Source organism: Astatotilapia calliptera, chromosome 6 (genome assembly GCF_964374335.1).
Source record: "Astatotilapia calliptera chromosome 6, fAstCal68.1, whole genome shotgun sequence".
In the NCBI taxonomy this organism is placed as follows: Eukaryota; Metazoa; Chordata; class Actinopteri; order Cichliformes; family Cichlidae; genus Astatotilapia; species Astatotilapia calliptera.
In genome coordinates this window covers 31,129,685-31,143,423 of record NC_137427.1, presented here as the reverse complement: position 1 = coordinate 31,143,423, position 13,739 = coordinate 31,129,685, and the positions used below count along the sequence as shown (strand labels likewise).

Below are 13,739 nucleotides of genomic sequence, written 5' to 3'. Positions count from 1 at the left end.
TTAATTAATGATTTTATTATTTATTTACTTTATTCAATTGTCTTTGTCTGCTCTAGACACGCTCAGGGCAGGAGAGGACAGTTTTGGAATTTGACTCTCCGCTGTCCAACACGCTTCCCATCATCGATGTAGCTGTGTCCGATTTTGGAAATAAGAACCAGAAATTTGGTTTCGAAGTTGGCCCGGTTTGTTTCAACGGTTAACAGAGTCAGGGAGTAATTTACAGGGAAAACGAGCCATGGACATTTTTTACATGCAGGGATAAAAAGAAAAAAAAAATGATTCAAAACCACATATTTATAAGTTGATATACCTACAACAGTGTTCCTTCTTCTGTACACACACTCGTTTGCATACTCTGTCCTTCATTCACACAGCCCTGTCATGCATTCTCACTGTGGGCTTACATGCTGTGATTAAGAGAACAGCATACATGTAATGATTGTTAAAAACCCCTCAGCGACACTCATTTTGTCCTCTTTTCTTTTTGAAGGAGTAAGTGGTGCTCTCACAGTTTCATTCGTGTCCTTCTGTTCTTACAAATAATGAGCTGTGCACTCAAATCTCATCCATATGTAGTCACACAGAAGCATGTTTCTGCAACATTCATTCTCCATGTTCTTCAGCATTGTCATCAAACCTCAATTTGTTGTGTTGTTTTTATCTGTTGTTGTTGTAATTTTTCAATTATGCCAATCTGTTATGTCATGTATATTGGAGTTTAATTCATCATGGTGCTATAATGGAGCTCCTTCTGGAGTAAATATTTTTTAAAAATGGGTACTGGGGCAGTGCATTTTTTTTCTTTTTTTTCAACATTGCGAAGCCATGTTTAATATTTTTTTCTGCTTAACAAACTGTGGTGTGTGATTGCCTCGAGATCTTTCTATGCATATATGTGTGGGGAAGTGACTGATTAACATATTTTAATAAAAGTACACAATGTACATTTAAGTTAATATGATGAAATTTGTTTGTTTTTTTTAGTGAATACATTTGCTTAACAAAGACAACTCCAGGAGCAGCTTTAGTTCTGCAATTTCATAATACATGTCAAATTGAAACTGTTCTTAGAGCCTGCAGGTGTGTCGGTCTCAGCAAATGTTGATGGTTTCTTATTGGTAACTTATTTTTTATTTCCTTTAAACTAAATCGCACTCGTGGACACATTTAAAAGATAGAACATGAAAATAAATAAATAAATAAAAACTAATGAACAAGATTAGCTACATAAAAGCTGCATAAAATTGCTAATCACATTCCTTAATAATCAAATTGCATTTGAAATTTAGCTGAATTATGCACACTGTCATGTACAATGTTGAACACACTATATCAGATTAGTTGTGTGTGGTCTGCTAGGTTGTGTTACGTTACAAGTGATTACCAATTCCTTCTTTTACCAACATTCAACCTTTATTTTTAGTTTTTAAAATCTAATTTATTTATTTATTTATTTATTTTGTATCTTCAAGTACTGCAGAGCTATGGTAGTTAGCATATCTGACAATTGTTTACAGTCACTTCATTGTTTCCAATTGGAGCTCCAGTTGGTGGTCGGTGGGACGTCATAATCTATCTTTGACACAACAGGTAACTGCTGCGTGATACTAAAATGAGAATAATTCTTAATTGGCTAGTATTTCTCGTGATGACTAGCAAGAGCAGCAATCTTTAAACGTCTAGTTGTGCGCATTCTTAGTTTCTTGGTATGAAATCCACCTATAATAAAGTATCTTGACCATAAGGGTAGAAAGCATAAAATGTTACAAAAATTGATTTATGCACTAAAATGCCATTCATACACAGCTGCACAGAAACCTGCTTCTGCAACATTCACTCTTCATGTTCTAAGTAAAAGTATAAAAAGGGGGAACCTTGTTTCAGGTGAAAGCAGAAGTGTCTTAAACGAGCATTCTTTTTAATGGCCACCGGTGAGGCTACAGTTGTCACAAAAAGATGTGTGGTCTGATAGAAGTCATCATCTGTCAGTCTGCCCCAGGGCAGCTGTGGCTACAACTATAGCTTGCCTCCACCAGTGTGTGAATGTGAGAGTGAATGAATAGCAGAACTGTAAAGCACTTTGAGGGCCCAGAAAAGCGCTATATAAATGCAATCCATTATTATTATTATTATCATAGACAGCCATTGGACTTGACATTTTCCTGGTGAGTTTATGGGCTCAGCCATTCATTCATGGGGTAGCTCAGGAGGTAGAGCAGGTGATCTGCTGATTGGAAGTTTGGTGGTTCAATCCCTGGCTCCCCTAGTCTGTATGCCAAATATCCTTGGGCAAAATATTAACCAACTCCAATGGATGCTCTCTGATGCATCCATTGGAGTGTGAATGGTAAGTAAGCACTTAAAAGCATAGAAGACAGTGCATGTGTCTGGTGAATGTGAATGTGGCATGTTGTATAGAGCGGAAAAGTAGAAAAGCGCTATAGAGGAATCAGCCCATTTACCATTTCTGTTCATACTATTTCCATTTTTAAAATTTGGGTTATTCCAAGTTTCATAAAGGAGGATTATCTGTGATCCGATCATTACCATTTCAGATCAGTCCCTTTGCTCTGCCAAGAGGCCAAGACGGCAAAAGTAAATTACGATCATCTCAAGACTTTGAAATGGGATTTGAAGAAACAGAGGATCACACTGAGGTAGTTATGTCTCTGGAAGTGTCCATATTTTGGGGTAGTGTGGGGGTACTTGTTCTGAAAATTGAATGAATCACATAATAAATTACAAAATACATTAAGTTACTTTCTCTCAGCAGATAATTATTTGTTACAGTATTCGTTATATTACTTTCTAGTTAATCTTCAACATGGCCTGAGATGTACTGAATAAGCAATGCATCGAATTAACATAAACCAAAGGCTACAGCTCCACAGAAGACACACTTTCTTATAGTGATTAATTACTACCACGAAGCCAAGAGCAAAGCTGGGAAGGAAAATGTGGCCAGGCTGACTCTGCTGGAGAAAAAAGTAGTGCTAGAAATGGAGATTAATCCTACAAGCCTGACTGCTCATCACTGCTTTTGTTACCTGTTTAAAAGCAAGCTTTTGCTCTTTCACATGGGTCAGTTTCTCACAATTTGCTTTATATAAGCATGCTGTCTTTACAAAGAGTTGATGTCCTGTTAGCTGCTGCATTTGTGGCTGTTTGCATTTTCATCACGTTCTTGTTCTTTCACAAAACAAAACAAAAACAACATTGCTCATATCTTCACTGCACACAGCTTCTGAGGAGTGAAGATTGTAACACAAGTGCAGGAAAAAAAAGACCTGAAAAATGAGCCGATTTTCCAAATACTTGAGATACTTATGGAGCTCTTCATGACGTATAGTAAAACTACATTTTGTGAGTGTAACGAGCACATGTTTGAACTCCCTTATTTTGAAAGGTCACTGTGTAGGCTGATGTGTAAAATGTTAAACCTATCGTTAACTGGATTGCAGTGACCTTAACATGCTTGAAATGTCATCTCTAAACATGAATTTAAAACCCAATTAAATTTTGAATCATTTCCAAAGTGCAGAATATCGAAGGTGAAAATAAAGCCACTGCTGGGTTTACATCAGCAGCATTCAAAAGCTTTCACTGAAAATAATAAAAATACAAAAATAAGTAATAATAATAATAATTTCTTTAACCAGAACATTTGAGTGAAAAGTGATTCATGAATTTCTGGCTGGGCCCTGTTGTTTGGTTGGCATGAAGTCAAGTTTGTCTTTAATTTCACACACAGCTGGAGTAATGAGGTTGTGCGTAAGGTGTATGACTATTTGTTATTGGGTTTATACTACAGGCCGAGCATGCGTGCACTATATTTCTCTCTCGCCACCCATGTCTTCTTCAGTTGGCCTTTCCTGTTACTCTCTCTCTCTGCCTGCTGTGCCGTCTTGAAATCTGCATTACAATCATGCTGAAACTTTAATGAGGGGAAGCGAGTGAACACAGCGAGCTCATCCAAGAGTATTTAACAGCTAATTTCCAGCAATGAAATATGGATTGTGTGACATGAAAGTCACCTACATTGTGTTTAAAGCCAGAGTGGCAGGTTCACATGGAAGACAGCCAGCACAAGTTAGTAATTTATTCCTGTTCGGTTTGTGTACTGAAGATAGATGTCAGTGTCCAGAGAGAGAACAATGCAGAGGAAAGGAAGTTTTTTTCTCTTTATCTTATTTGTTTTAAGCCATCTGAGGTGTGTACTGGGAATAATTACCAGAATATATGCTAACATTTTACTTACCAACATGACAAAGCTTGCCTTGACTTGTATCATGTTCGTTAACTGGGGCTAGCCTAGCCTTTAACCTAATGCTCAAAACCATAGACATTATAACACATGGACATAACTTATAGGTGGAAAAAATTAACCCAATACATCAGTGCCTAAAAGGCTGCATTCTGCCTAAAGGCCACCAGATGGCGATAGCTGTGGTTGAAAAAGACCTGGGGTCCCATAGACGTTTATGGGAAAAAGGCTTTCTGTCATGGCCTCTGTAAACACTTTCCTGCTAGGTTTATATGTTTAGTCACTCCGTTTTGTTCTTATTGAATAAAACATTGAGTCTGTTTTCTTAAAATTGTGGTATGTACCCAAACCCTAATTGGGTAAACACTTGTCAATCACAAGTCATTAGACTTATTATTAGAAAACAATGGGTGACGTTACTGTACCACACCAGCATACGTGACAGTTACAGTACAACGTCCATCTTTTATACTATGCTGTAAAATGCTGTTCAGTCACATCTAATATTGATTTAACATGCTGCTACCTTAATCATAGCTTAACACAGGGCTAAACTGCTAGCAGTTAAAAGGCTAACGTTAATGTGCGCGGCAGCTAGATTAGCATTAGCAACTGTTTAATGTTCCAGTTTTGTGAAAGTGAGGGCTTTGCTTAACTTTAGAAAATGTTCAGTGTTGTGAACTATGAGTGTAAAAAACTCTTTTATATATCACTCTTATATAGTCATGCGATATGAGATGAATCACTATTCCTGTGTCATGAGGGGCTGAAGTCGTGTATCAACTGCAGGAGCCAAGACAGCACTGTTGGTATTATACCAATTTTTAGTATCGATTATTAAATTATCTGAGTAATGATTTTTTTTATTTTGACAACCTTACCAGTGAACAGTTTTTATCATTACATTTAGGAGTTTTTAAAAACTCCCAAATTTGGGAGAATTTGAGAGTTTTTAAAAACTAAGATTCCGTACAATTACGCCCCTTTTTCCAAATTAATAGAAAAAGTTTTCCTGAGTTCCAGGGAGTAAGTTTATGATACCAGAATCAGCAGTACAATCTCACATGCAATCTGTTACTAACAAGTGCACCCACTCACTAATTAACTGTATATTCACTGGCTGTGTTAAGCACCAAATAATCATCCTTTTCACCAACTCCTCCTTCCCTACGCCTCCTCTCTAATCTTCCTCAAAGACAGTTGCTGTCTCCAGTCAGCTCCTGAGTGGCTCTCCACAGCAAGAACACTAGCACTGTGCTCTTCTTCCACAGCCTGAGGGGATTCAGTCACTCCAGACTAGTCAAATTAGTCATAACCTCAAGGCTAAGCAAGGAAGGTGTACAGTACCAAGTTTTCTTTCATGTCTGGTGCGTGTCAAAGCTGGGTCAAGACCAGGAATACCAGAGGGAGAGAAAAGGACAGCCATGAGTCCACCTGAAGCCCTGTGGTTGCTGCTGCTGCTGCTGGTCACTGTCAGCTCATGTAAGGTAAGGAGACACCGTGTCCCCAACTTATCCATTCAACCTTTGTGTCAAATGAGTCAAAATTTAAAAGTTTCTAAACTTTAAAGTGGTTCTTGGAAAGAATTGATGTACTCTGATTTATCATTTTGTTAACCAACCTTGTGTCTTTTATATCTCCTGGTATTTGCTGGACATCCCCAAAATAGTTTAGCCATATTGCCTACATGCTAACAGTTAGAGCATGCATTTTTTTTTAAGGGAAACATATTTATAAGTCACAAAAACAGGACTAAAATAAAATGAAAGAAATTGACTGAAAGAAATAAAATGCTTTATATAGATCCACATCTTAAAACATATTAGATAAAGTAAATATTGCTGACAAAGGAGTTTAGATCAAAATCGACCTCCCAAAAATTATATTTTTATAGATTTGTTTTGCCAAGTTTTATGCTCAGAGAAATCACGATCATCTATATTCATTGTTTGAGTTATTTTTTTTATTATATTATAGTTTTGAGTTTTCTTCTTGTTTTGATCTGTTGTACTGTATTGTTCTGAGAAACTTTGTCGTTCCACTCTACTGAAAAGATGGCGATGATTAGTTTGTAAAAATGCAGAGAGGCAGCCACCTGAGTCAGTGACCAGAAACACCCTGAAGGTGTTTTACACCACTCACTTGTCATGTTGGCTCTGTTGTTGCCCTCCTCCTCCTCATGACTGTGTAACCTTAAGTGCAGCTGATTGAAATATTCATGTTTAGAATATTTGCTGAAGGAGATTTTATGTATAATCCATGTGTATTCTGCAGACTCTTTATCTAGAAAAAAACAACGAGTATGTTACTCCTGATGAGAACAAAGGCGCTATAAAATATTTAGTGTTGGTTAGTTAAATTGTTGACACATAATTGCTCGAGGCAGGAGACGGGGAAGAGCCATGTCCTTCTATAGCTCTTGAAGTTGTTACAGGGCTGCTAGTTGTGCACTGCAGTCTGTTTAGCATCACGGGTGGCCTTTTACAGCTCAAAAACACCAGCCTGATGTGTCAGTATTATCCTATTTTCATTAGACTCAACTAATTACAAACTGCAAATGTCCATTGTTAAAAATGTATATCATTCAATGATTTTGATCCTCCTCTTGACTGGTGATTAGCGTGAGGCCTATTTGACACTATTCCAATATTGTGTTTGATCCTTGCATTACATTTTCATACACACGATGAATTTACAGTACAGTATACTTAGTTTGTGTTTAGTTCTTTTTTTAAGCTTTACATTCATTACCGTATTTTGTAGACTTCATCAAAAATTGCCACTTAAGTGCTGTCCTAAATACGGTCAGAAAAAAATACAGTGAAATGTGTCTCATGGGTAAAGGATTCATTTAGCAGCAGCTCACAACAACACTCAACTCAAGCCACTGTTGCAAGAAAAAAAAAGATGTATATGCAGGCTTTAAAAAAAAAAATGTACAGCGTCTTTCACATTTAAGGTTTTATATGTCAGGTTATATTAAATAAAAGAAAAAAGACTTTATATGGGTTATTATAAACATCAGCCAAAATGCAGAACACTTACTGCTTCCATAACAATTAAGAGTAGCCAGGCGCTGCTGATCAAATACACGTGATTAACTGATCATGAGCGGGTGCGAGCGCCTCTATAAAAGCAGATGTTTCGTCAGTTTGCTGGTCTGGAGCATTCAGGTGTGTGTTAACACACTGCCAGTGAGGAAACACAAAGACGCAAATGTTGCTGCCCATCGATCTGAGAAGGGTTATAGGGACATTTCCAAGCAATTTGAAGTCCATCGTTCAACACTGACAAAGAATATTCATAAGTGGAAAACATTCAAGGCAGTTGCCAGTTTTCCCAAGAGTGGACGCTTCTAGGAAATTTACCTCAAGGTCAGTACTCAGAGAAACTGCAAAAAATTCAAGAGATTTCCAGGCCTCAGTTGGCATGTTAAATATTAAAGTTCACAACAGTATACAGTTTAAAAATGACTGAACAAGTATTGCCTGGCTGGACGGGTTACCAGAAGAAAGCCTCTTCTTTCTGAGAAGAAGCTGTTTGGAGAAAACCAAACACAGATTATCAGCACAAGCCCATCATACCAGCTGTCAGCTTTGTTGGTGGAGGGCTGATTATTTGAGCTTATTTTGAAGCCACGGGACAAGTCACTCGTTCAAACATGAACTCCTCTGTTAACAAAGTATTCTGGAGTCAGCTGTCTGTCTGACAGCTCAAGCTTGGCCCAAATTGGGAAATTCAACAGGACAATGATCCCAATCTACAAATTAATGGCTGAAAAAGAAAAGAATCAAGGCATTGCAATGGTCCAGTCAAAGTCCAGAGCTCAACCTGACTGAAATACTTTTGTGGACTTTAAAAGAGATGTGCATAAAACCAGTGAACTGAATTAACTCTGTCAAGAAGAGTGGGCTGAAAATTCCTTCAATATTTTTTCTATGACAAAGTCACACAGCTTTTTTTAAGGTTAGGTTTAAGGTTTTTCTACAAGCTACTAAATCTTACAGTGCTTCTGCATCCTGGCTTAGATGTTATTAAATAGATGATACATGACATGGTCTAATATGTAATGTACCCCCTCCCCCAATCTGTTGTGCAAACCTTGTGTTTGTGAAGCACAGCCAATCACAGGGAAGAGAAGGGAAACAAAATGTCATGGCTCAGCGTAAGACTAACAAATGGGATTGTTTTGAACTACTAATTGTGCTAGTTAGCATAATAATGGCACTTAATTTTTTTACGGCCTGCAAGGCTTTCATTTATTCATTCATATAAATAAATAAGCCAGTGATTAGGGCAGTTAGTCATTTGGTTTAAAAAAGTGCCAGAAAACATTTTTTTAAAGAAACACAGCTCACCGCTTCACAAAAATTAAGACAAACTGTGGTTGTAAGTTAAACCACTGGGAAAATAAAACATATCAAGCTAGAAAAACTCATCTTCATTGCAAAAACAATCAATAACAGAACAATAGTCTGAAGAGTAGCAGTGTTGCAAATGCTGCTGATAGACAGAGTGGGTACCAGGAATAAAAGCCTTCAAAATGCACATAGAGACTTAGACTTAGGTAGTATAGTGTATCGTGTATACAGTAAGTATATTATTTAACTGGGACACAGTTAGGCTTTGTGCATAAGTGCTGTACCAACTCCTTTTAATCTGCAGTCCCCAGCAGGTGGATGCAAACGTTGTAAACACAGTGACAGAAGTGGCACACAGGCTGAACTTTATTTTTGGAGTTTGTTGCTGCCATGGAAATGCTGCAGAGCCAGATCAAATAAAGCATCTGTACATCTTGTACTTTCTCTGAAGTTTTGATCAAATCCAGTGTAAAATCTCTTACACAGTTTGGTTGTCGGCAGGCACCGAGGGCCACGTGGTGGCAGTGTTGCATCAGTGTGTGATTTACATGAAGCACAAATGCACACACGCACGCACACACTTAAGGGAGAGGTCAGTCCAGATCATTGTGCATTCCTGTAGGCGTCTGCATTTAATCAATATCAAGGAAAAGATGGGGACATTGGACAGAAAGGAAAAAGAAAGGTGTTGACTGCAGTCAGGATGAAAAGGGAAAATTAAAGGTCAGGTAAAAGAAGAAGAAAATGGGTATGGAAATGATAAAAGGGTGAAAAAAGCAAGAGAATGGGATAAGTGTCAGATGAATATTCTTTTTTTTCTCGTTAGCACTTTTTTTGTGGCGTGCTTTTTTTCATTGAATGAAATATGGTTTGAGAGGAGACTGTGGCGCTTGGATAAAGAAGTGGAAGGAATAGGTGAGAGTCTGGGAGAGAGATGGAGGAGTGTGTCTGCGAGAGAGGGTGGAGGAAAGGCGGGAGGGAGGGAGAGGCAGAGAGTTAGCGGATAAATGAGAGAGCAGCGCTGGCTCAGCCACAACGCCTCACTGCCAGACGAAGGAAGGAGTCCAGGAAACACACACATACACACACGCACACACACATACGCGCACAGTTCAGACCAGCTGTTTCCAGGAGCACCTCCTGCAGCCTGAGCTGGATGTTTGGACTTGATGCGTCTTTGCATGGATGCATCTGGATTTATCTACTAACCTGTGGCAGTGTCTTAGACTTCAGAGGGAACATTCGTGATTTTTTCTCTTCTTTTCTTTTTAAACAAACACTACAGAGCAACTGCACAACCTGTAACACCATGCTGTGCAGCTGCTCTTGTTAGAATGACTGCTGTGAACAGTTTGGACTGTGTGTGAGAGCCGGCCAGAGTTTCTGTTAGTGTGTGTGTGTGTGTGTGCGGTGTGTGAATGTGTATGCATCAGGATGAGTGTTCCCATGTTGAAAATTGGAGCGGTGCTCAGCACCATGGCTATGGTAACTAACTGGATGTCCCAGACCTTACCGTCGCTGGTTGGACTCAATGGAACCATCATCTCCTCAGAGGGCACGCATGAACGGATCGTCAGCGTACGTATTCATATTCATATGACTAAACACGCACGCATACACGCTGCATCTGTGCACTTCCAGAACTTCGTCTTCATCAAACGATAGAGACGCGTTTTTGTTGTCACTTGAGTTGTGATTTTCAGCAGCACCTTTACATACTTCTCTTTTCTACACAGCAACATCCACTTTCAGTAAATATAATGACATAAGCTCTCCTTTGTGACATGATCTGTAATTATTCCAAGATAAATGTCTGCTCATTCACTGTAGAAGAAAAAAAGCCCCAGCTTCTAAGATATCTACGATGACGGGGGAAGTAAGTCAGATTCAATTATCAAGATCTTCGGGGATATTTTAGCCTGCATGCAGCAGATATTTGATCTGTTCACTGGTGCAGAAAAGACATGAAAGAAGGTAGAGGAGGAAAAAAAAGCGCTCACAAGATCAGAGTCAGAGCACAATTAGAAAATACACTACAGCAGGTGGCACAACTGAAGAATAAATAGCACTAATGAATAAATAAATAAGCTTTTATGAGTCATAAAGAACACATGTACAGTATGCACACACTGCTGCACACACACACACTGCTACACCCACAGACCGGTAATAGGATTGCTCTTTCTCAGACTTACTGGGGTGATATTTCTCCTAGGGAAGGCTGACTCACCCAATGGGACAGCCGGTGATTTGTTGCCCTAGCAACCCCCCTGGCAACCCGAGACATGGGGGATCACTGCACGCACCCTGGTTTCTTCACCCCGTATGTGTATCCTGTCCGTGCATTGCAGTTTGTGTGCGTTTGTGCGCACACTCAGGGTTTGCATGATTTACCTTTCTGGCACCTCGCATCTGCTGCGTGGTGGCACTTTGCAAGTTCAGCAAAGTGCATGTAGTCTCATGCAAGCAGGTGCCCACACACACACACACACACACACAGAGACCGTGGCTGAAGCAGATGGAGATGTTAGATGGGCAGTGTTGCTACTGCAATAGTTGACAGACAGTTTCTAAATGGGAAATGTCTGAAATCTGGCTGTTGTGTCTCTGTAATCCAGCTTAATTGCACATAAATTTAATTGTTAGCTACATCACTTTCGCCAAAGTGTTTATTTATTTATTTATTTTTTGCCAATTGTGCTTCCCTGGAGTCTTATCAAATGAACTCAAATGCTCTTTAATCAGCACTACTTGTCAGGTTCCAAATGTGCTTCAACTTTGCTGAATTAATTTTAAACTGCATGGTAATTAAAACATAAATTGTATTAAAAGGTTTTTCTTTTTGTTTTTTAAGATAAGGGCTGCTAATGAATTGGTGCTTTGTTCAGCTTACATACTGAGTAACAGAAGCATTTCAATGGATTCTTTATTGTTTTAAGCAGCTGTTGTAACTATTCACTATCCTCTGACTCTTTAGCATTTAGTTTAAGCTTGATTGAGTTTTTATTGGTCATTTTTAAACTGTTCTATTCATTTATTTACCCATTTAGCCTGTTGCCACAACACATTTCAGTTGTTGGCCTTTTACTTTTTGCTACATAATATTATTATATTGAGATTAATGTTGCAGCGTTTCTGTTGCTAACCTGTTTTGCCATGCTCAGTCAGAGCATTCAGTGTTTATGTGTTACTGCTGACTCACTATGCATATTTTTCTTATGTCATAAGAGCATATGACTTTTAAAAAAGAAGGCTTCTATACAGTCTATTCATTGCAGTGCTAGTCTGGGTAAACACACTCTAAGCTACATGGTGTCAGTAAGACTTTCCGATTTTTCTCTTATATAGGATGTTACACACATTTTTCTGAGTTGCGTACGTCCTCCTGTCTCCTCAGCCTCTTATCAACAATTTGTCAACTGCAGAAATGCGGCTCTGTTTGCTCTGCGCTCTCTGTATTTGCTCTGATCACAATCAGTCGAGCTGCCTGTGTAGATTTTTATCATTTTTCCCTCGTGTGAAATGAGCCCCGAGGTGCCATATGTCCTCTGTTTAATTACATCGAGCGGGAGGCACAGCCGATGCTCATACATTCAGCTCATTCACATCTTCCTCTTTTTAAACCTCAACGCTCGCGTCATCAGCTCCATTGTGAACATTGTGAAGGTTACCCCTCTGAACCCAGCTGATAGATTTATCAGATGTTTCCCTCCAGGCCACCACGGTCCCCCCTCCATATTTCCCTCTCGTGCCTTCATCCTCTCGGCAGCTTCCTTCTCTCATCCTCCCCCTCTGCCATTATTCTTTTTCAGGGTTTTTAGGGCAGCTCAGTGCGACAGGCTGTGAGTGTCAGATCAAACTCAGCCGTTCCTTTACATTGTTCTAAAGTGTTATCACTAAGTAGGTCAAGCTGCAGACCTGGATAAACCTCACAGTAATGAGCTCGTGATTTAGCGTCTTCTGTGTTTTTGTCTTTATGGTTTTTAACTTCCTCTGCTGTTACTTGCTTCCAAATGGTCAGCCCTCTGGGAACAATCGGTGTCGCCTCAACCTAATGAGTCCCAAATAACCCAAAACATAAAAAAAGGGTCTGATTATATAACAGCTTAGACTGTATTTTTCAAGTGCTAATAATTGCCTGTCCACTCCTCTGTGCTGCAGTTTTTAAAATCACCTCAGCAGGTTGGATTTGTGCCATTCTTTAGGCTACAAAAGGTTAAAAATAGGATTCCCCTGTGGTGAGGCAAATAATAACTTTTTTTTTATTTTCCTACTGTCTGAATAACAAAAAGCAAAACGTACATACTATTACACCAGCAGGAGTGCTGACATTTAAATAGCTGCAAATGTACAGCGTACAAACAGAGTTGTAAAGGAGCCACTTGAAATGCCTCTTAACCCTAGAACACTATCGCTATAAATAGTAACACGATCACTAATGCCGGGTGATTTTTACCCGATATAATATAACCAATGAAAAGTAATCAAATATATCAAAATATGACAACACATGACAAATTAGAGTGGTCTTCTTTTACTTTTAACTGTGCTATGTCTAACAAAATGAAAAATAAAACTCCTAAAACAAAATAATGACTCTGGAAAGCTGGTCTTTGGTCCACCCATTCCTGGGACATTTGAGACTTCCCTGGTGAAGGCACAGGCTCCTCGACACGCAAACAGCTGCAGGAGGGAGAAATCATGTAAATGTATTTTCTCGGGTGTAAATCACCCAGCGATAGTGTTCTAGGGTTAAATGCTAGAATTCGCACACGGTGTGCCTCTTAAGCCCTTTCAATGAAATCTCTGTTTTGTTTGTTCTTCATATCACGATGGAGACTCTCTGATCTGAAACCCATTGTTTGATTCATGAATTAATACTTTTTTGTCTTAAACCAAAGCCCCTCTGATTTCGTCCCCCACTCCCCAAATCAATACCAAGGACTGCCATTAATAATAAGCACAAACGTTGTTTTTCTTTTTGAACATTAAAATCTCTATTCGACCGCTGGCCTCGTCTTTGAAGAGCACCTGATTGTGGATTATCAACACTAATCTTCTGACCCTGTGCTTTTTTTCTTTTTCACTTTAATCAAATATTCAATTAATAA

The 13,739-nt window shown here is 39.0% G+C and overlaps 2 protein-coding genes across 3 annotated transcripts in view; both read left to right on the top strand.

Annotated features, from left to right (window-relative positions):
• The window catches only part of LOC113024491 (uncharacterized), a 48,753-nt gene extending 47,794 nt beyond the window's left edge, over positions 1 to 959 (top strand). Inside the window, exon 66 of the mRNA XM_026171628.2 lies at positions 57 to 959. Coding sequence (XP_026027413.2) covers positions 57 to 203 — 147 coding nt within the window. The 3' untranslated portion in view covers positions 204 to 959. The remainder of the gene's footprint in view (positions 1 to 56) is intronic.
• A 3,862-nt stretch (positions 960 to 4,821) lies between these two features.
• Positions 4,822 to 13,739, top strand: part of LOC113024489 (noelin-2-like) — a 39,511-nt gene continuing 30,593 nt past the window's right edge. The window contains exon 1 of one of the 2 annotated variants that reach the window (XM_026171627.2): positions 4,822 to 5,754. In XM_026171627.2, the coding sequence (XP_026027412.1) occupies positions 5,692 to 5,754 (63 nt within the window). In that variant the 5' untranslated portion in view covers positions 4,822 to 5,691. Of the gene's footprint in view, positions 5,755 to 9,309; positions 10,207 to 13,739 lie in introns of those variants that run through there. The other variant, XM_026171626.2, reaches the window with a different exon arrangement.